General features: G+C 50.7%; 1 protein-coding gene across 1 annotated transcript; it reads left to right on the plus strand.

Annotated features, from left to right (window-relative positions):
- The first annotated feature begins 19,762 nt into the window (after positions 1-19,762).
- Positions 19,763-22,184, plus strand: LOC114084633 (trefoil factor 3-like). Its single transcript, XM_027925657.2, has 3 exons — positions 19,763-19,844; positions 20,809-20,955; positions 22,171-22,184. Exons 1-3 carry the CDS (start codon positions 19,763-19,765, stop codon positions 22,182-22,184), a joined length of 243 nt encoding a protein of 80 aa, XP_027781458.2.
- The last annotated feature ends 1,252 nt before the right edge of the window (positions 22,185-23,436 follow it).

Here is a 23,436-nt window from a genome sequence, read left to right on the forward strand (position 1 = left end):
AAAGATGTACATTTGTGATAAAAATGTGCTTAGGACAGGTGTGGTGGCACACGGCTGTAATCCCAGCAGCTTTGGAGGCTGAGGCAGGAGGATCACGGGTTCAAGCCAGTCCCAACAAAAGTGAGGCAATAAGCAACTCAGTTAGACTCTGTCTCTAAATTAAAAAAAAAAAAAAGATACATACAAAAAATAGGGCTGAGGATATGGCTCAGTGGACAGGTGTCCCGAGTTGCCCATCTGGTGCTTATGTGCTTAGATCCAGAGATTGTAGGTGTTAGAAATAGATGTTTCTGGGCAGGAAGGGTCTCTTCTATTATTTGATTTTGAAACCAAGTTTATGTATCTCTTTATTTAAATGCATAGTTTAAGGGTATTCCTACATTTATTAACATGTAGTTAAGAGTGAAACAGGTTTTGATAGAAAAAAGCAAAACAAAACAAAACAAAAAACCCACCTTTCTAGACTCCTGGGAAGATGTAAGAACCTGACTCAGCTGCTGCCTGCTTTCAAGCTCCGGATTCAGGGGCCTGTTGGTGGGCAGGGCCCTTCTGCATGGCTCCTGGCCTGGTGGCTAAGGCTGGCAGCCTTAGTGTCAGGGACCCAGTGCTGGTAGAGGGAGCCCTCCCGCCCCACGCTGAGCCCTCCTCCCTTCCTGCAGCTGAGATGCCCCAACCTGGCTCCTGCCTCCTGGATGGAGGAGCATCAGCCCCAGAGCAGAGTCCACCCGAGTGGCCCTCCCTTCAGGGCAGCGAGCCTCTGGTGGTTTGGGCAGGGGAAAGAAAGGGGGGTGGAGCTGGGCCCTGGAGAGCCCTCCCCAAGCAAACAACCCAGAAAACTGTGCACACACAGGGGTATAAATGGGCCGTTCTTGTGCAATGACACATCCTGTGTGTGGTCCTCAAGACGCCCGCTGTCATGGAGGCCAGAGCGCTTTGGCTGCTGCTGCTGGTCCTGGCCCTGGGGTCCTCTGGCTGGGCTGAGGAGTACATCGGTCTGTGTGAGTACCACTCTGGTCTCCGATGGCAGGGTGGGGACACAAGAGAGGGAGAGACTGGCAGGCGGGGTGCCCTTCTGTGGGCTCCAGAGTTGAGAAACCCTCATGCTTCTACTCCACGTCAACTTAGTGATCACCATTTGTCAGATTCAGACCTGTTCTTGCAGCACCCCACATAGAGGGACTTATTGTCCCTGCTTCACACTCAGGAAACTGAAGCTCAAGAGTCAGCATCTCTAAGGCAGCCTCCCTGTGGGACAGGCTTGAAAACTGGATTGCACCCAGGCTTGCCCTGGGGGGCAGCTGGCACCCAACTCCTGTCCCGGTACCTTCTTCGCCAGAGGTTTCTGATCACACCATAGGACGTTGCCCAACATGCTGGCAGTTGACAAAAGAGACGAGGAAGGGACTGGTCCAGAACATGGCTCTGCCGACTGTCTTCCTGCCACCATGGCTTTGCAGCTCAGGCGGTGTTGGGGCCAAGTCTGAAGGCACGAGGGGGTGACCTCACCAGGTTTCCAGCCCAGAACAGGCAGAGGCAGCAGCTTCCAAAGTTGGCCACCCACCAGGGTCACCTGGGGGCTGGTCAGCTCCTCCTGTAAGACCGTCTCAGGGTGGAGCCAGGCCCTGGTGGATTTCAGAGATTGCCAGGGATTGCAACGTGCAAGGCCCCGGGAAGCACTGGAGTAGAGGCTGCGGGCTGGCCCAGGGCTTTCCCACGTGCTCCATTTCCTCAAGGAAGAGTCTAGTTGTCATGGCACCAGGTGGACCTTTAGGCACATGGAGACAGCCCTGCAGGATTCGGGATGCTGAGTGTCGGAGCCCAAGGTGCAGCCATGTCATGACAAGCAGACGCTGTGGGGTGGCGGGTGCCGAGGGGCAGCTTCAGCACCAGCACCTGGCTGACTTCCCCGAGGACAGGGCATGTCCTGCACACGGCCATTTCTAGACAAGGGGCAGGTGTTGCTGCTCAAACAAAGAGGGGAGCCTGGTCTCGGCTCTGGGCGACCCGGATTCCCCCAGGGCCTGATGGAGGTACCCAGACTTCCTGACAAGGTGAAGGGGGCATGCCCCACCAGGGCAACACTGGGTCCCTGGGTGTGGCCTTCAACAGCCCAGTTCCTTCATTCCTGGGGAAAGCCCATGCTCCCAGGGTCAGGGAGACACCATCTCTGAGCTCAGGAGTGGGCTAAGGGAGGATGTGAACTTCAAACTGAGGCAAACACCTGGCCCCAAGCCCTGGGGGCTCTGGCACTGACCTGGTGTTGTTTGGGCAGCTGGACAACAGTGTGCCATCCCGGGCAATGAGAGAGTGGACTGCGGCTACCCTGCCATTGGCAAGGAGGACTGCAATAACCGTGGCTGCTGCTTTGACTCCAGCATACGAGGGGTGCCCTGGTGCTTCAAGCCTCTGCAGGAGGCAGGTAAGGCCCAGCATGTGACCACAGGTGCCTGGTGTCTCAAGGCCCCCATCCTTCCTGGGCCCTAGTGGAGACATGAAGACCCCCAGGAAGGCCCACCTACATGGCTTGGGCAGGACAACCAGCACTGTCACTGTGACTATCTGTGTGTAGAGGCCTCCTATCAGGGGGCCCTCTGTGGAGGGCAGCTGGTAGCTACTGGCTAGTCCCATTTGTCCCCTTTTTATAAAATATAAAAGGAACCCTGTTAAAAGATGTTCTAGGTTAAGGAATCCTGTAGAAGGAACCAGATTAAAGTGACCCACAGTGAATGGGGAGATATGCAGGTGTGGAATGCTGAGCTGACTTTTGAGGCTATTTTCTGCAAACCAAGCACCCAGGGTCCCTGTCATCTGTGACTTGCTCACAGCAGCTGGTGACCATGCTGGTGTGGTGCCCTGGTGCCTCCCTGCACCCCATCCTGCTGCTGACTGCCCACTGGGTGTGCCTCTCCTCCCTCCTCCCTCAGTGGAGCAGGGGTCAGTGGGGGTGCAGCACAGCCCCCTCTTGCTCTGGGAGGGGCCCTGTGCCTGAGCCAAGCACAGATGGCGTGAGCACAGGTGGTTTGCCATCCTGACTCCGTCTGGGCCCCACCCCACCAGGTCTTGGGAGTGCCTGTCTGCTCAGAGCCATCTGGCCTCCCAGGGGCCAGCTCACCTTCTCAGAAGGACCTGCCTTCCGGAAGCACCTTCCTGGAGTCAGAGCCAAGGGGCCAGACTTGGCTCTGTCCTGGGGCGGCAGGAGGAGGCTGAGGTCCAGCTGCTGCAGCCTCTGACCAAGGATGGCGTTTGCCTCCCGTCCTGAGCACAGCCAGGGGGAGGGCCGGAGAAGGCTTGAGACCCGCCAGGGAGCTGGCCTTACCCTGCTGGCTGTCCACCTTCCTCTGCCTGCCCTCTGGGGACTCCGCCTCTTCTTTGAGTGCTGGCCAGGGGTCCTGCCAAGGCGCACCTCACTTCTCCATTGCCCTGATGACCTGGGTCCAGTTATTTCCCCTAGTGACCCTCCATGGGATAGGCAGCTGTCCTCACAGGCTGTGGGGACACTCCGTGTTTCCCTGGAGACCCGGGGGAGGCTTCAGAGAGGCGCTGCCTTGGAGACCACCCTGCCTTGGCATCCAGGCTGGGCAGGGTGGGTGGAGATGGCACCGCTCACCCTAACGCCTGTGCTTTGTCCCCAGAATGCACGTTCTGAAGCTCTGCTCTCTGCGGCCTGGGATGGCACCTGCCTGTGGATGGTGGCTGGCGGAGGGGGCTGCTCATCACGGCTCCCCCTGCTCTGGGCAAGCGCGTCAGCTGAACACTCGTGTCCAAGGTCTGCTGTCTAATGAATAAAGCTCTCATGCTCAGCATGAGGACCGTTCTTCATGCCAAGCCTCTGCCCTGTGTTCCTCCACTTGGCTCCTTCCTCCTAAGTTCTGAAAACCATGTCACATGAAAGTTTTTAAAAAGCTGTGCCTGCCTTTCTTGGGGAAGACAGAAATCAGGAAGTCCCCTCACAAATGGGAGCTTCTTGTATTTGTTGGCAGTCAAGTTTAACCCCAAGACCCTTCAGATGGCCTTCTTTGCTTTTCTCTTTCATGAACACGGGTCTTCTGTATGCACCAGTCAACGAGTGTCACTGACCTCCTGTCCCATTCAGTGTCCCGGCCTCTGCAGGGGAGGCTGTCGCCCGCCCTCCCTGGGGCAGCCTGGCTCTGCACTCACCCTGAGAAGGCCCCAAGTGTGCCCAGGGTTTGCCAACACTCGGCCCCCATGGGGACTGTCCTAAGGGGCATCTGCCCTGTCATGGTGCAAAGGCCAGAAATCACCTCTGCCCACAGGGTGGGGTTGCTTGGTGTTCTCCCCCTGGGAAGGAGACACTGGGGCCCTAGGCAGCAGCCTTCATTCCTACCCTGTGCTGGGACCCTGACCTTGCCCTCCCACTCCCTAGAAGTGCCACAGAACTGCATTTGGCCTCTGAGGGGGGATCTCTCTTCAGGTACTTGTCCTATGGCTGGGACTGAGAGGACGATGTCAGGAAGTCCTGGTCTTAGGATACAAAACCTTCCTGTCCCTTCATAATGGTGTGTGGTGCCACCTGTCTGACCTCAAGTGACCCCCAGCACCTGGGCGTGCACCAAAGACCTGCCTTGCACTTGAGGAGGGCTGTGGCCGTGCTCGCCTGGCCATGTTGCTGCCTGGGCCCTGTCCCCCTCTCCTCACAGATTGCCCAGCCCTGAGGCTGAGCCCGATCACAGTTGCAGGGATGTGAAGTCTCCCTGGCCCTGGGCCCAGCCTCAGGCCTCACAGCTGCTGAGATCTGTTGACTTCCCTCACTGACCTGCATGTGCCCTCACCCCCTCGCCCTCCAGCAAGACATCTGTCATGGGAAACTGACCACCTGTGTCTCCAAAGCCCCCCTTACCTGCACCTGCTCTGCCAGGACTGCCCTCCCTGACCTGGGCTCAGGTGCCCCCTGTGCTGTGCTCTACCTGGCCTTGGTCTCTTGTGCTTCCCTCTCTTCCCTTGACAGTGACTCAGTGCCACCCAGAGCCTGCAGCTGGGCAGAGCCCTCCTCCTCCCCCACAGAGCTGCTCCACCTCTCCAGCTGAGCTTGTCCCCAGCTGAGCTAGCACCATGGCTCACACAGGTTCTAGAAGTTTCTCTCACTACTCTGTGTGTGCATTGAGTTTGCTACAGAACAGGGTCCACTTTAGGCTTGGACTTGGCCCTTGCTGCTCAGCCACTGCATCTGGTTTTTAGAATGGACCTGTTTCTTTCTCTTCCTCTCTTGCTCCTCCTCCCTAATCTCTCCCTTTCCCTAATCCCAGGGGAAACAGGGTCACCTTTCTTCCCCACCCTAGGTAGAGTTATCTGTCCCTGAGCCCATATCCCTATAGGAAAGCAATCCAGACTTTGGGGATGGCACCAGAAGATCTCAGAAATGACTATCTCCCAATTAACAATTGAATTACAACTGCAACAGAGAGCACTTTTTCCAAATGTAGGCTTTGAATCACCTGTTTCACAGTCCACTGCTGTGGCTGGGGGACAGATCACAGCTCTGAGACAGGATTTCCCTGTATTTCTCCTTTGCTAGCAAAGCAATAAAGCCTCTATTTCCTTTTTCTAAAACCTGTGTCCTCGTCTTTGGATTGGCATCAGGGAAAACTGGCTGGGCCTTCACTAACAAGTTTGGCAACCCAGATGGGAGTTGAGAGCAGCCTCCCCCTCCCCTCCCCTCCCCCCTCCAGCTTCCTGGGGCAGGCCTGGCTCTCCAGGGAACCCACTTCCCTGCTGAGGATGCAAGGTGCTGGTGAGCTTGTGGAGAGCCAACTGCAGGAGAGTTAGGAGATGGGTGAGTTTGCCTGGGGTTGAGCCAGAGGAGCTGTACCTGTGAGCAAAGCAAGGGACTGAGGGGCCATCCCCAAAGCTCCTTTTGCTTCAGGGAACTCCCCCTGCTCTCCCTGAGTGTACAGTTTGCTCCACTTTGAGCAAAAGGAAAGTGAACTCAGGAAAGACGCGACACCCTTGGCCACTTGGGAAGTCCCCTGGCTTGCATGCCAAGATCCTGAATCCACACATCTGATTCCTCTGTGTGGGAACATCTGATCCCCTTTCTGGGGATCACACAGCTAGTGCCCAGGATGCAATCAAGAGACAACATCTACCCAAGACTGATGTGGCCGTCTAACATTTTTTCCAAAAAAATGGAATGTAGAATTTGGCAGTGGGGAAATGTAACAGTGTCCACTTTGTGCTTTGAATATAGCCCTGTTGCTCTGGCACTGCAACTCATGTTTAAAATGGACATGTTTCAGGCTGGGGTTATAGCTGAGTTGGTAGAGTTTTTGTCTCATGCACAAAGCCCTGGGTCCATACTCAGCACCAAAAAAAAAAAAAAAAAAAAGACATGTTTCTTTCTGTTCCTATCTCCCTGCTCCTACCTAATCTCTCCCACTAACTAATCCTAAGAGAAACAGGAATACCTTTCTCCCCATCCTAGGCAGGGTTACCTGAGCCTGAGCCCACACCTCCATAGGAATGAAGTAATCTAGAGTTTGGAGATGGCACCAGAAGATCTCAGAAATGACTATCTCCCAAATTAACAAGTGAGTGACATGCCAACAGAGAACATGTGGAACGTAACCTTTGAGTCCCGTCTTTAATAGCCCCCTGTTCTTGTTGGTAAGCAGAATCATAGCCTTTAGGACCAGAGATGAAAGAAAAGTCAGGAACCGGGTGATGGGTGAGTGAGGAATGAAAGACAGAGACCAGGCAGCGAAACACAGGAGAGTTTACTTGTCACAGCTGACAAACAAAGGCCACCTCTCCATAGGTGGAGAGAGGCAATAGAGACTTTGTTCCATGAATGTCATGGGGCAGGCTCAGGGGTGAGAGCCAGGCGGGTTGTAATGCAGGAGGTGGGGGGTGGGTCGGTGTGAGGGGGGAACCTTTCTCAGAAAGGCCCTTGGGCAGGAAAGCGAAACTCTTTCTTAAGATGGCGACTGTCACTTAAGGAGCAAAGCCACAAATCTTGTTTTCCCTTTTTCTCAAAACGGTGCCTTTGTTAGGGATAGGCATTGGGGACAAGGACCCAGTTTTCAGAAACCCCCTGGTGTGCACACTGAGACCCTGGATTCCACAAGTGTGGTCTCTCTCTTGGGGACATCTGTGGCGCCACAGGAGCAGGAGTCAGGGCTCAGTGGGACTAGAGGACCTGGAGACTTTCACTCCCTTTTGGTCTGTTGCAGGTTCTCCTCTGTTGGTTGGCCTTGGGTGGGCGGATCCTTTCTGGCTGTCTGTCTTTTTGTTTTGTTCACCCATGGAGCTGGGGGTGGCCTGTCAGAGGAAAAGGCAGTGTGAGAGATTGGCATGTGCAAGTCTGTGTCAAAGTGGCTGTGTGCCAGGCATGGTTTCAGGGATCCCTGCCTGTCCCTGTTCCTCTTTTTGGGTCTCTCTCTGGCCTTTAAGACAGGGCCATGCTGAGGGGATCTTACTGGCAGTCTCTGTGGAGAGGATCACGGTGAAAGGGCCACCTAGAGGCAGAAGCCTGACTCAGAGAGAGATGCGGCTCTGCGTCGTGTCCCTGGACTATCAGCACCTTGCAGCTGGAGTTGGTCTGTCAGAGGTGAAGCTTATGAAGGACGGTCCCACAGGCCTCGGTGCAGGTAAAGGGGGGTGGGCACCCTCAGAGCCAACTGCAGGTGTCAATAGGCACAGCCTCTGGTGTGCGAGGACAGCAGACTCCAGAAGAAGGGTAGAAGAGACTCCTAGCCTTCAACCCAGAGCTGGCCCCAGCACTGCTCCTCAGCCTGGCCCCCGGCAGCTGCAGATCCCTCCCTGTGGGTCAAGGACCCCATCCCCGAGCCGGGCAGAAACCCAGGGGAGCTGCCTGCCTGCAGAGAAATGGGCAACGGGAACCGGCTCTGCCCTGCCTTCTAGCGCCTTTGGCCCTGGGGTGGAGGCTGCTGGCCACAGAGGACGTGGCAGTAGGTTCCCGCTTGTCAGTTTAGGACCTGGTGAGAAAGGCTCACCACTCCCTCACACCAACCCCACCCCTGGCTGCCCGCATTAGGACCCGCCCAGCTCTGACTCCTGAGCCTCCCCCTAAAGTCCCAGATCCCAAGCCTGCTTTGCCTGTCTCTCCCACAGAGAGGTGGCCTTTGTCTGTCAGCTCTGACAAGTAAACTCTCGTGTGTGTCTCTGCCTGGTCTCCATCTTTAATTTATCACTTATCCGTTTCTCGTTCCTTGCTTTCCATTCATTTTGGTGCCAAAAACAGGGATTAGGTTCCCTGTTGTGCCTTCTCCTCTCTTTGAGGGTCACTATCACGAGGGGGCAAAATTGTGACTTATGCAGGCAAGAGGAGAAATAAAGAATGTCCACGCACTTCTGCCCCTTTCAATGCTTTATTCACTGAAATTACTCCAGTCTACAGGTTCTTAATCAAGAAAATGACAATCCTTAATGCTAGGCTCTGCAATAGCCATGATTAATTCATATTAAACAACTCTAGATTAATTGTAAGCACTGCAAACGCACTTGATCATGACAGGCTCGTGACAGACATTCCCTCTGCGTGCTAAGCTCAAAAGTCTCAAGCCTTAGGCTTTATGTCCAGCAGATGCACACTCACTCAGACCATGGGGATCAGGTCTGGAACCAAGGCAGGCTTTTCCTGGTGTGGAGTGGACGCCCAGTCGAGGAGGGGGTCTTAGGGAGGCGTGGCGGCTCTCACCAAGGTCCAGATGAGGCTGTAGAGTGTGAGAGCAGTGAGGATCATGCAGAGGCTCAGGGAATGATGACAGTGATGGGACGTCAGGTCCTCAGCAGGCTCTCCAGCTCGAGGGCATCCTTGTTTCGGCTGGCTGCATCCTTGTTTGTTTGTTCTATCATTTATACTAAATTGGGGGGTGGGGGTTGACTCCCCCTTCAATCCTTATCAGCTACCACTGGATTTCTCAGTGACATCATTTACCCTGGGGTCAGAAACATCTGGTCTGATGGTCTCCACCCTGATCTTCTTGCCTTTCCCTCTTATCAGGCGAGCACAGCCTGCCAGGGGCTTCCCTCTGTGTATCAGGGTGAGGGGAATAACGTGTCTGAGGCCACACTGGAGGGCTCTGTGAGTGCGCCTGGTGAACGGCAGGTTTTTTAAAATGGAGTTGCTTAGGCTCAGGCCTAAGGCCATCCTCACAGTCACTGAACGTCCCCGAGCCCCAATCTGGATTCCATCCTGGGACCAGGGCCTCTATTCTGCCAAACGCCCTCTCCGCACCCACCACCAGACAATTCAGGTAAGACCCCTGTCTCTGGTCAACCTAAATGACCTATGGGTCCCAGGAAGTGACCGTTGTAATGTCCAGTGTTCCCAGTGTTCCCACATGCTCAGGGGCACCCCCAGCCATAGCTTTCACAGCGACGACTCACCCCTACTGTCAACTGAGTCTTTAGGGGGTCCTGGGTATTGAGCTCTCTCTCACCCCAGACCTAAACCCCCACAAAACTTATCAACTTGTGCAATCAGATGTGGCCTCAATATCCTTTGTGTGACAACTCTAAATGGCCACTTAACGGCACTCTAGATCCCAATATCATCAGGGATCTTTTCAACTATCGTGAGTGTTTGGAAAGAGATTTCGTACGTTCAGGCCTTCTCCTCCCTACGTTCTAAGCCCTCTCTCTGCAATTCCTGCTCTCCCGCACAAGTCCTCTTAGCTCTCACCTCCCCTGTGCCTGCTTCCAAAGGGACAGAAGACCCTACCCAGGACTCCTTCTCCTTCCACCCAGCAGATGAGCCCCCGCCATACCACAATTCTGTTTCTAGTGAAGCCTCTGCAGCAACTGTCCCCACATCCCTCTGCCCTTCTCTCCTCCTGCCACACGCTCACATATTACCACTGCTCAACCCGCATCTCTGTGTCCTCTACGCGAGGCGGCTGGGTGAATGGTGTAATCGGGTTCATGTGCCTTTCTCTTTGTCAGATCTTTCACAGATGGAAAAGCGGCTTGGGTCCTACACTTCAAGTCCCAACACATAGACCAAAGAGTTTCAATACCTGACTCAATCATATAAGTCAGGTATTTTGATATTGATAAGTCAGGTATTTGACCTTCCACGATGTCCATATGATCTTGTCTAACACCCTCCTGCCCGAGGACCGCAGGCGAGTTTGAGAGCAAGCTAGAAATTATGCTGATGAGGTACATCAGACCTCCCCTGCCATCCGATGGGCACTGAAGCAGTCCCTGATCGGGACCCCAGGTGGGATTGTAATTTGCCTAGAGGAGTGACTCGTAGAAACCAATTCATACTTGCCTCATGGCAGGACTGAGAAAGGCAGCCCACAAGGCCAGCAATTATGAAAGGCTCCAGGAAATCTTCCAAGATAAGAATGAAACCTTCAGCATTTTTAGACCCCTGCCCAGGGTTTATTGCAATATACTAACCTGGACCTGAGGCTCCAGATGGGAGACCACTACTAAGGACCTACTTTTCCTCGCAGTTTCCCCAATATTAAGGCCAAACTAAGGCACCTCGATGGGGGCCCCTAACTCCCCAAGCTGAGGTTCTGCAAGGGGCCTTTAAGGTGTAGAACAGGGGAGACAAGAAGGCACAGAAGGAGAAATATCAGATGGTCACTCAAGCCGTCTGTCCAGACTTAGCATCTGTCCCTGGTTGCACTGGCCCATGGGAGGGTCTCTGCAGGTTTTTTAAAATGGAGTTGCTTAGGCTCAGGCCTAAGGCCATCCTCACAGTCACTGAACATCCCGAGCCCCAATCTGGATTCCATCCTGGGACCAGGGCCTCCATTCTGCCGAATGTCTTCTCTGCACCCACCAGACCCTGTTTTATATGTGGTCAGATGGGTCACTGGGCTCGTCCATGTCCTAAGCCTTACAAGCCTCCGGGCCCTTGTCCTAAATGCCATCAGAAGGGACACTGGGCTGTTGACTGTCCCCGAGCCCATAACGGGCCCCAGTCAGCCAGCTCTTCTGGTTCCCCTTTCCAACTCTTAGGACTGGCTGCAGAGGACGGACGAGGCCCAGCTCCCCATCACCTGACCACTAGCATCACTCTGCGGGAGCCCAGGGTAACTGCATATTTCAGGTGGACCTGTGTCCTTCCTCCTAGACACCTGGCTACACATTCAGTCCTCAAGGGGTTGTGAGGGCCTACCACTCCTTCTGTGACCTCGACTGCCAGGGTAGAGGGTAAACCTGGCCAACCCTGCAGACACCCGGCCTTGTTTGTGCCTTGGGCTCTCTAGTTTTTACCCACTCCTTTTTGGTCATTCCAGAGTGTCCTCTTCCCCTTATGGGAAGGGCCATCCTCACACAGTTGGGGGATACGCTTTCCTTCTCCCCTCACCTGCTTGGAGGCTTGGTAAGAGGCTAAGGGGGAAAGTGTCAATTTGACTTTTCCCTTGGCTACAACACAGAAGAATGACCTCAGAACTTTCTCTCTCTCCCCGTCTCTCTGATCTCACACACCCCCTTCAACTTCATGTGGCTGAAAAGCAGGGATTTGCTCTAGGGGTCCTCAGACATGTTAGGGCCACCTTTGCCCCTGTGGCTTTCCTATCCAAGGTCTTGACCTACTGTTTGGGATGGGCCCTTTGCCTACGAATGTTGGCCAAAGCCTCTCTACTCATCAGGGATTCAAAGAAACCCACCTTGGGGCCCCACTCACCATCCTGGCTCCCCGTCACCTAAAGGATCTCCTCACCTACCAGGGCTTACACTCCTTACCCCTGTCCCCTTTGATCTCTACAGGTTTCCCTGGTGGGAGATCCAGTCTCAGTGTCCACCCCTGCTCACCTTTAAACCCTGCTACCCTCCTCCCAGTAACACATCCACTCAGCAGGCTGACCTGGTGCCCTCATCAGAGCCTTCACTGTGGCAAAGGGGGCCTCCCCCAACGTCTACGTGACTCTACTTTCCACCTACTTCTCTCCACTCTGCTACGTGGAAGGAGCGCGGATTCCTGACCACCAAGGGGACTTGAGTTACTAACGCCCCTTGACCTCCGTCTCCTTCAGGGCTCACAGCTTCCCTCTGCCATTGGATCTGAAGGACGGCAGCTAAGTAACCCCTTCTCCAGTGGGCACCCCTTTTCCTGACCTCTCTCCTTGTCATAGGCCTTTGGCAAATGCTTGCCCCCTGAGTCATTAGATTTATTTGAGACCAGATGCAAAGGATCTCTAACCCAATTGTGAACCAGCTTTTGTTTAGGACTTCCAACCCCTCACCAAAATTAGGCCATCTGGACTCAGCATCACCTGACACCCCTGACAATCACCAGTACCTCAATAAAACCCTGTGCCCCTAACAAGGGTCCAGGTGCCACTCCTTCCCAGCAGGAAGAAGCTACAGAATATCGATCTATGCCCCTCCCCCGTTAGAGTCCCAATAACAAACAAAAATGGGGGGAAAGTAAGGTCTTGCTTAGCCTCTGGATGGCCATCTTAAGTGTAGCCACCTCTTTAAGAAAAATTTTCCTTTCCCTCTGAAGGGCCTTTGTGAGACAGACTCCCCACTTCCTCACACCAACCCCCCCCTTCACCACCCACAGTAGGACCTGCCCAGCTCTGATCCCTGAGCCTGCCCCATCAAAGTCCTGAACCCCGAGCCTGCTCCGTCTCTCCGTCTATGGAGAGATGGCCTTTATTTGTCAGCTCTGACAGGTGAACTCTCTGACCAGTGTCTGTCTGGCCTCCGTCCTTCATTCTTGCTCCCCATCTCACAGGTTCTAGCTTTCCTTTCACCAAGGAAACAGACAGCTGGCTCTCATGGTCCTCCTCAGGGCCTTCACAGCAGGAGGAAGCCAGGTGTGGCTGTCACCTCAGTCCCATTGAGGAGGGCTCCTTGGCACAGGCGCATGTCCCCAGGCAGCACCCATCCCAATTCCCCGGAAGCACCCAGCCTGGCTCTCCCCGTCCTCACAGAATGACTGCTCCGCAGATTACCGCGCCTACCAACAGCCCCCACTCAAACATGCCCGTGTGGTGGCGTGATGCACAGGATGAGCCCAGGGATTTCCAGGTGGGGTCCCTGCAAGAGCCTCAAATGTCATCACAGCCCCTCAGCAAAGACAGAGGGGACCTGGCGGTCACCTGTATCAAAAGGGCCTGGAACTGAGATCAGCCCCTGCTCCCCACAGCCCCCTCTTCCTGAGAGCTGGGGTTGGCAACCTGGGCCCTGCAGAGGGGACTGGTCTGCCAGAGGGGGCAAGGTCTTCATGGCTCATGCAGGTTGAGCCTGTTTCTCAGGTTTAAGTCTCTCCAGCTCATCTAGGTGTGCTGCTATAAGTCAGTTTCCAGGGTCAGCACTTCTGAAGAAGGAGGAGAGGAGGGGAGGAAGAAAAGGAGGAGGAAGACAGGGAGAGGAGGGAGAGAAAGAGGAAGAAGAAGAAGAAGAAGAAGAAGAAGAAGAAGAAGAAGAAGAAGAAGAAGAAGAAGAGGGAAGGGAAAGGCAAAAAAGCTGGGCAAAGATGGATGTTTGTGTTGAAAGTCTACTTGGGCTGGGAGAGATCCAAGATGGCGGGCCAGAGGGAGGCAGCATTCTGTGTCGCTCTGTGACCTGGGACTCAAGTAGTGAGAATACTGCTTCTTTGGGAGCAATATTCCTGCTCCCGTGCAGGACTTATGGCCACTGTGTCCATCCAGGGCTCCAGGGCTCAGCATCAGAAACTGTAAAGCCTTTTACAAACCTACTGAGTATATTGTAGATAACAACTGAATTCGCCATTTCTGTGATTGTGACCAAACTGCAAACGTTTTATTAGCAAACATTTGTTTTCAGGGTGTATATTATTTATATTGGGCTCTGATAACATCGTCCTTTACCTCATAGGAAAGGTATGGGATCCCTACAGGGGCTTGCTAAGCCTATAAGGTAAAAATGGTAACGCCTTGGATCCACAGCGCTAGAAGGGAAGACACACAAGCAATATGAAAAGAGAAGGGAAGAAAGTGACCCAAACAAATCAAGATACCACAGTACTAGAATCCATGGCCAGCACAGCACAAGAAATGACAGAGAAGGAGTCCAGGGTGTACATAATTGAAATGTTCTGTGGAGTAAAGGATGATATAAGAGAGCAAATACAGGCACAAAGATCATTTTGACAAGATCACATGAACAAATACAGGACGCAAAGATTACTTCAATAGGGAAACAGAGTTTCTAAAAAAAAACCCAGAAATCCTTGAAATGCCAGAAACAATAAACCAAATTATAAGTTTATTTGAAAGCATCACCAACAGATTAGACCACTTGGAAGATAGGACCTCAGACAATGAAGACAAAATATATAATAATCTTAAAAAGAATGTAGACCACACAGTGAAAATGGTAAGAGACCATGAGGAGAACATTCAAAAATATGGGATAGCAAAAAAAAAAAAAAAAAAAAAAAAAAAGAAAAGAAAAAAAAACAAATTTAAGAGTTATTGGGATACAGGAAGGTATAGGGTTTCAAACCAAAGGAATGTGCAATCTATTCAATGAAATAATATCAGAAAAAATTCCAGACACAAAGAATGAATTGGAAACTCAAATTCAAGACCCTGACAGAATGCTAGATGCACAAAATCACAACAGATCCACACCAAGGCACATTATAATGAAAATACCCAACATACAGAATAAGGAGAGAGAAAGGAATCAGATTACATATGGGGAAAACCAATAAGGTTATGTGCAGATTTTTTAACCCAGACCCTGAAAACTAGAAGATCCTGCAACAACATATGTCAAGCTCTGACAAAAATGGTTGCCAACAAAGAATCTTATATCTAGCAAAGTTAAGCTTTAGATTTCATGATGAAATAAAAACCTTAGATTTCATGATAAAAAAAAATTAAAAGAATTTACAGCTAGAAACCTGGCATTACAGAACATCCTTGGCAAAATATTCCATGAAGACAAAATGAAAAACAAGAATGAAAATCAACAGAGGGAGGTATTACACTAAGGGAAAAACCAATCAAAGGAGAAACCAAATCAAGTTAAATACCAAAAATAAACAAAAATATCATACATTCACATGGACTGTGGAAGCAAGCAGGGGTTTCATCCTCATATATAATAAAGTAAACTTCAAGCCAAAGTTAAGCAAAAGGACATTTCATACTGCTCAAGGAAACTATTCATCAACAAAACATAACAATTATAAATATGTATGCCCCCCCCAAGTGGGGCATCTACATTCATCAAACAAACTCTTCTCAAATTCAAGAGTCAATGGACCACAACACAATAATTCTGGGTGACTTTTACACAACTCTTTCACCATTGGATAGATCATACAAACAAAAGCTGAACAAAGAAACTATAGAACTCAATAATACAATCAATAACTTATACTTCACCAACATCTATTGACTATTTCATCTTTCAATGAATGAATACATTTCTGCTCAGCAGCACATGGATCCTTCTCTAAAATAGACCATATATTATGCCACAAAGCAACTCTTAGCAAACACAAAAAAAGTAGAGATACTACCCTGCATTCTTCAGATCATAATGGAATGAAATTAGAAATCAATGAAGAAAAGTAAAAAATAAAAGTACTCCAACACCTGGAATAAATAATATGCTACTGAGTGAACAATGGGTTGCAAAAGACATCAAGGAGATTAAAATTTCTTAGAGGTAAATGAGAACACAGGAACAACGTATCAAAATCTGTGGGTCACTATGAAGCCCGTATTAAGAGGAAAGTTCATTGCATGGAGTTCATTTCTTAAAAGAAGAAAAAGTCAACAAATAAATGACAACATTATATCTCAAAGCCTTAGAGAAATAAGAACAAATAATACCTAAAGCAGAAGATAGAAAATAATTAAAATCAGAGCTGAAATCAATGAAATTGAAACAAAAGAAGCAATTGAAAAAATTGCCAAAAGAAAAAGATAGTTAATTGAAAAAATAAATAAAATTGACAGATCTCTAGCCATGGTAATAAAGAGGAGAGAGAAAGCTCAAATTTCTGTGATGGAAAAGGAAATATCATAACAGATAGTACAGAAATACAGAATATAATTAGAAATTATTTTCAAAATTTGTATTTCAAAAAAAATGAAATATATTGAAGGCATTGACATATTTCTAGAGTCATATGATTTGCACAAATGGAACAGGATGTTATACTCAATTTAAACAGATCAATTTCAAGTGATTAAATAAAAAAAGCCCTCAGAAGCCTACCAACCAAGCAAAGCCCAGGACAGTTGGATACACAGTCGAGTTCTACAAGACCTTTGAAGAAGAACTAATACAAATACTGTTCAATTTATTTCAGGAGATAGAAAAAGAGGGAGCATTTCCAAACTCATTCTATAAGGCTGAATCCAAAACCTGATTCCAAAACCTGACTCCAAAATCAGCCAAAAACACAGCATCAAGAAAACTTCAAAACAATATCTCTAGTGAACATAGATGCAAAAATTCTCAATAAAATTCTGGCAAATCGAATACAAAAACATCAAAAAGATAGTGCACCGCGATCAAGTGGGGTTCATAACAGGGATGCAAGGTTGGATCAACAAACGGAAACCAGTAAATGTAATTCATCGCATCAATAGACTTAAAGAGAAGAACTATATGATCATCTCAATAGATGCGTAAAAAGCATTTGACAATATACAACACCCTTCATGTTCAAAACACTAGAAAATCTAGGGATAACAGGAACATATCTCAACATTGAAAAAGCTATCTATGCTAAGTCCCAGGACAACATCATTCTAAATGCAGAAAAACTGAAAGCATTCCTTCTAAAAACTGGAACAAGACAGGGATGTCCCCTTTCATCACTTCTATTTAATATAATTCTTGAAACACTGGCCAGAGCAATTGAATAGATTAAAGAAATTAAATGGATACGGATAGAAAAAAGAACTCAAATTAGCACTATTTGCTGATGATATGATTCTATACCTAGAAGACCCAAAAAATTTCACCAGAAAACTTCTAGAACTAGTACATGAATTCAGCAAAATAGCAGGACACAAATTGAACACCCATAAATAAAAGGCATTTCTGTACATCAATGACAAATCCTCTGAAAAGGAAATGAGGAAAACTACCCCATTTACAGTAGCCTCAAAAAATAAAATAAAATACTTGGGAATCAATGTAACAAAAGATGTAAAAGGCCTCCACAGCAAAAATTGCAGAAAGCTAAAGAAAGAAATTAAAGAAGAACTTAGAAGATGGAAAGTTCTCCTTGTTCTTGGATAGGCAGAATTAATATTGTCAAAATGACCATTCTACCAAAGCATTATACAGATTTAATGAAATTCCAATCAAAATCCCACTGACATTCCTCATAGAAATAGAAAAAGCAGTCAAGAAATTTATCTGGAAAAATAAAGACCCAGAATAGTTAAAGCAGTCCTTAGCAAGAAGAGTGAAGCCGGTGACATCACTATACCAGAACTTAAACTATACTAGAGAGCAATACTAACAAAACCAGCATGGTATTGGCACCAAAACAGACTGGTAGACCAATGGTTCAGAATAGAGGACACAGAGAATAACCCACATAAATACAGTTATCTTATATTAGACAAAGGCACCAAAAACATACATTTGAGAAAAGATAACCTCTTCAACAAATGGTGCTGGCAGAACTGGAAATCCATATGCAAAAAAAAAAAAAATGAACCCCTATTCCCACCATGCACAATACACAACTCAAAGTGGATCAACGACCTGGAATTAAACCAGAGACCCTGCGTCTAATAGAAGAAAAAGTAGGCCCACATCTCCATTATATCAGATTTAGGCCCCTCATTCCTTAATAAGACTCTTATAGCACAAGAATTAATTAAAATCAAAAATTAATAAATGGGATGGATTCAAACTAAAAAGCTTCTTCTCAGCAAAAGAAACAGTGAGGTGAAGAGAGAACCCACAGCTTGGGAGGAAATTTTTACCACTTGCACATCAGATAGAGCACTCATCTCCAGGGTATATAAAGAACTCAAAAAGCTAAATACCAAAATAACAAATAACCTAATCAATAAATGGGCCAAGGAATGGAACAGACACTTAGGTGATATACAATCAACCAACAAACATGAAAAAATGTTCAACATCTCTAGCTATTGGAGAAACGCGAATCAAAACGACTCTTAAGATTTCATCTTCATCTAGTCAGAATGGCAGCTATTAACAGTGCAAACAACAATAAGTGTTGGCGAGGATGTGGGGAAAAAGGCACACTCACACACTGCTGGTGGGACTGCAAATTGGTGCAGACAATCTGGAAAGCAGTATGGAGAGTCCTTGGCAAACTTGGAATGGAACCACCATTTGACCCACTTATCCCACTCCTTGATCTATACCCAAAGGACTTAAAAACAGCATACTACAGGGACACAGCCACATCAATGTGTATAGCAGCATAGTTCACAATAGCTAAACTGTGGAACCAACCTACATGCCTGTCAGTAGCTGAATGGATAAAGAAAATGTGGTATATATACACAATGGAATATTATTCAGCAATAAAAGACAAAAAAATTATAACATTTGCAGGTAAATGGATGGAGATGGAGAATATTATGCTAAGTGAAATTAGCCAATCCCCAAAATCCAAAGGGCAAATGTTTTCTCTGATATAAGGAGGCTGATTCATAGTGGGGTAGGGAGGGGGAGCATGGGAGGATTAGATGAACTCTAGATAGGGCAAAGGGGGGGAGGGGAAGGAAAGGGGCTAGAGGTGTAAAAAAGATGGTGGAATGAGATGGACTTCCTTATCCTAAGTACATTTTTGAAGACATCAATGGTGTGAATAGACTTTGTGTACAAGCAGAGATATGAAAAATTGTGCTCTATATGTGTAATATGAATTGTAATGCATTCTGTTGTCTTATATAACAAATTAGAATTAAAAATTTTAAAAAAGAAGAAAAAGAAAATTAGTAATAACTATATAAAAAGAATGTCATTGGGTTGGGCTCGGTGGCACATGCTTATAATCCCAGTAGCTCAGGATCTTGAGTTCAGGCAGGAGGATCTTGAGTTCAAAGTCAGCCTCAGCAAAAGTGAGGCACTAAGTCACTCAGTGAGACCCTGTCTCTAATTTTAAAAATACCGAAAACAGGGCTGATGGTGTGGCTCAGTAGTTCAGAGCCCTAATCCACCCCTGAAAAAGTGCTTGTATCCAGAGACCTATAGATGTTAGCACTGAATGTCTCTATACAGAGGGGTGTTATAAATTATTTAATTTTAAAAACAAAACTTATGTATAATTTTATTAAAATGCACTGAATAAGTACATTCCTACATTTATTAATATGTAGTAGAGTAAAACTGGTTTTGATGGAAAAAAGCAAAAAGAACAACATCCAGCTTTCTAGACTCCTGGGAGGGATGTAAGAACCTGACTCAGCTGCTGCCTGCTTTCAAGCTCTGTTGGTGGGCAGGGACCTTCTGCATGGCTCCTGGCCTGGTGGCTAAGGCTGGCAGCCTTAGTGTCAGGGACCCAGTGCTGGTAGAGGGAGCCCTCCCGCCCCACGCTGAGCCCTCCTCCCTTCCTGCAGCTGAGATGCTCCAACCTGGCTCCTGCCTCCTGGATGGAGGAGCATCAGCCCCAGAGCAGAGTCCACCCGAGTGGCCCTCCCTTCAGGGCAGCGAGCATCTGGTGCTTTGCAGTTGTGGGCAGGGGAAAGAAAGATGGGTGGAGCTGGGCCCTGGAGAGCCCTCCTATAGCAAACAACCCAGAGAACCTGTGCACACACAGGGGTATAAATGGGCCGTTCTTGTGCAATGACACATCCTGTGTGTGGTCCTCAAGACGCCCACTGTCATGGAGGCCAGAGCACTTTGGCTGCTGCTGCTGGTCCTGGCCCTGGGGTCCTCTGGCTGGGCTGAGCAGGACGTTGGCCAGTGTGAGTACCAGTCTGGTCCCCGATGGCAGGGTGGGGACACAAGAGAGGGAGAGACTGGCAGGCGGGGTGCCCTTCTGTGGGCTCCAGAGTTGAGAAACCCTCATGCTTCTACTCCACGTCACTTAGTGATCACCATTTGTCAGATTCAGACCTGTTCTTGCAGCACCCCACATAGAGGGTCTTATTGTCCCTGTGTCACACTCAGGAAACTGAAGCTCAAGAGTCAGCATCTCTAAGGCAGCCTCCCTGTGGGTCAGGATTGAATACTCGATTGCACCCAGGCTTGCCATGGGGGGCAGCTGGCACCCAACTGCCACCCCGGTGCCTTCTTCACCAGATTTTCTTACCAACCATAGAAGCACTGGAGTAGAGGCTGCGGGCTGGCCCGGGGCTTTCCCACGTGCTCCATTTCCTCAAGGAAGAGTCTAGTTGTCATGGCACCAGGTGGACCTTTAGGCTCATGGAGACAGCCCTGCAGGATTCGGGACCCAGAGAGTCAGGGCCCAAGGTGCAGCCATGTCATGACAAGCAGACGCTGTGGGGTGGCGGGTGCCAAGGGGCAGCTTCAGCACCAGCACCTGGCTGACTTCCCCGAGGACAGGGCATGTCCTGCACACGGTCATTTCTAGACAAGGGGCAGGTGTTGCTGCTCAAACAAGGAGGGGAGCCTGGTCTCGGCTCTGGGGACCCGGATTCCCCCAGGGCCTGATGGAGGTACCCAGACTTCCTGACAAGGTGAAAGGAGCATGCCAATGAGAGCCACCAGGGCAACACTGGGTCCCCGGGTGTGGCCTTCAACAGCCCAGTTCCTTCAATCCTGGGGAAAGCCCATGCTCCCAGGGGCAGGGAGGCGCCATCTCTGAGCTCAGGAGTGGGCTAAGGGAGGATGTGAACTTCAAACTGAGGCAAACACCTGGCCCCAAGCCCTGGGGGCTCTGGCACTGACCTGGTGTTGTTTGGGCAGTGGAAAGCCAGTGTGTCTTCCCGGCCAAGGAGAGGGTCAACTGCGGCTACCCTAATATTGACCAGGAGGCCTGCACCAACCGCGGCTGCTGCTTTGACTCCAGCATACGAGGGGTGCCCTGGTGCTTCAAGCCTCTGCAGGAGGAAGGTAAGGCCCAGCATGTGACCACAGGTGCCTGGTGTCTCAAGGCCCCCATTCTTCCTGGGCCCGAGTGGAGACATGAAGACCCCCAGGAAGGCCCACCTGCCTGGGCTTGGGCAGGACAACCAGCACTGTCACTGTGACTATCTGTGTGTAGAGCCTCTTATCAGGGGCCCTCTGCTGAGGGCAGCTGGTAGCCACTGGGTGGTCCCATTTGTCCCCTTTCTATATTATACATAAGAGGGACGCTGTTAAAACATGTTCTAGGTTAAGGAATCCTGTAGAAGGAACCAGATTAAAGTGACCCACAGTGAATGGGGAGATATGCAGGTGTGGAATGCTGAGCTGACTTTTGAGGCTATTTTCTGCAAACCAAGCACCCAGGGTCCCTGTCATCTGTGACTTGCTCACAGCAGCTGGTGACCATGCTGGTGTGGTGCCCTGGTGCCTCCCTGCACCCTCATCCTGCTGCTGACTGCCCACTGGGTGTGCCTCTCCTCCCTCCTCCCTCAGTGGAGCAGGGGTCAGTGGGGGTGCAGCACAGCCCCCTCCTGCTCTGGGAGGGGCCCTGTGCCTGAGCCAAGCACAGATGGCGTGAGCACAGGTGGTTTGCCATCCTGACTCCGTCTGGGCCCCACCCCACCAGGTCTTGGGAGTGCCTGTCTGCTCAGAGCCATCTGGCCTCCCAGGGGCCAGCTCACCTTCTCAGAAGGACCTGCCTTCCGGAAGCACCTTCCTGGAGTCAGAGCCAAGGGGCCAGACTTGGCTCTGTCCTGGGGCGGCAGGAGGAGGTTGAGCTCCAGCTGATGCAGCCTCTGACCAAGGATGGCGTCTGCCTCCCGTCCTGAGCACAGCCAGGGGGAGGGCCGGAGAAGGCTTGAGACCCGCCAGGGAGCTGGCCTTGCCCTGCTGGCTGTCCACCTTCCTCTGCCTGCCCTCTGGGGACTCCGCCTCTTCTTTGAGTGCTGGCCAGGGGTCCTGCCAAGGCGCACCTCACTTCTCCCCTGCCCTGATGACCTGGGTCCAGTTATTTCCCCTAGTGACCCTCCATGGGATAGGCAGCTGTCCTCACAGGCTGTGGGGACACTCCGTGTTTCCCTGGAGACCCGGGGGAGGCTTCAGAGAGGCGCTGCCTTGGAGACCACCCTGCCTTGGCATCCAGGCTGGGCAGGGTGGGTGGAGATGGCACCGCTCACCCTAACGCCTGTGCTTTGTCCCCAGAATGCACGTTCTGAAGCTCTGCTCTCTGCGGCCTGGGATGGCACCTGCCTGTGGATGGTGGCTGGCGGAGGGGGCTGCTCATCACGGCTCCCCCTGCTCTGGGCAAGCGCGTCAGCTGAACACTCGTGTCCAGGGTCTGCTGTCTAATGAATAAAGCTCTCATGCTCAGCATGAGGACCGTTCTTCATGCCAAGCCTCTGCCCTGTGTTCCTCTATGCCCCCTTGCCTGGCTGTCTCCTGGCACCCATGGGTAGGGTGGGCTGGGGTAGTCAGGGGTCTCCCAGGACTGGTCTGCCCCAGGCCCTGGCAGGCAGATAGCACGAGGAGCTGCGATGCCTTGGCTGCTGCCCACATGAAGGAGGCCAGGGGACCTTCACTTGGCTCCTTCCTCCTAAGTTCTGAAAACCATGTCACATGCAAGTTTTTAAAAAGCTGTGCCTGCCTTTCTTGGGGAAGAGAGAAGTCAGGAAGTCCCCTCACAAATGGGAGCTTCTTGTATTTGTTGGCAGGTCAAGTTTAACCCCGAGACCCTTCAGATGGCCTTCTTTCTTTTTCTCTTTCATGAACACGGGTCTGCTGTATGCACCAGTCAACGAGTGTCACTGACCTCCTGTCCCATTCAGTGTCCCGGCCTCTGGAGGGGAGGCTGTCGCCCGCCCTCCCTGGGGCAGCCTGGCTCTGCACTCACCCTGAGAAGGCCCCAAGTGTGCCCAGGGTTTGCCAACACTCGGCCCCCATGGGGACTGTCCTAAGGGGCATCTGCCCTGTCATGGTGCAAAGGCCAGATGTCACCTCTGCCCACAGGGTGGGGTTGCTTGGTGTCCTCCCACTGGGAAGGAGACACTGGGGCCCAAGGCAGCAGCCTTCATTCTGACCCTGTGCTGGGACCCTGACCTTGCCCTCCCACTCCCTAGAAGTGCCACAGAACTGCCTTTGGCCTCTGAGGGGGGATCTCTCTTCAGGTACTTGTCCTACGGCTGGGACTGAGAGGACGATGTCAGGAAGTCCTGGTCTTAGGATACAAAACCTTCCTGTCCCTTCATAATGGTCTGTGGTGCCACCTGTCTGACCTCAAGTGACCCCCAGCACCTGGGCGTGCACCAAAGACCTGCCCTGCACTTGAGGAAGGCTGCGGCCGTGCTCGCCTGGCCATGTTGCTGCCTGGGCCCTGTCCCCCTCTCCTCACAGGTTGCCCAGCCCTGAGGCTGAGCCCGATCACAGTTGCAGGGATGTGAAGTCTCCCTGGCCCTGGGCCCAGCCTCAGGC

Source organism: Marmota flaviventris, chromosome 8, assembly GCF_047511675.1.
Source record: "Marmota flaviventris isolate mMarFla1 chromosome 8, mMarFla1.hap1, whole genome shotgun sequence".
Taxonomy (NCBI): domain Eukaryota; kingdom Metazoa; phylum Chordata; class Mammalia; order Rodentia; family Sciuridae; genus Marmota; species Marmota flaviventris.

Coding starts and splice junctions, on each gene's coding strand:
- LOC114084633 (XM_027925657.2), top strand. CDS start 19,763: ATGGAGGCCAGAGCACTTTGGCTGCTGCTGCTGGTCCTGGCCCTGGGG. Junction 19,845..20,808: donor TGAGCAGGACGTTGGCCAGT/GTGAGTACCAGT, acceptor TTGTTTGGGCAG/TGGAAAGCCAGTGTGTCTTC.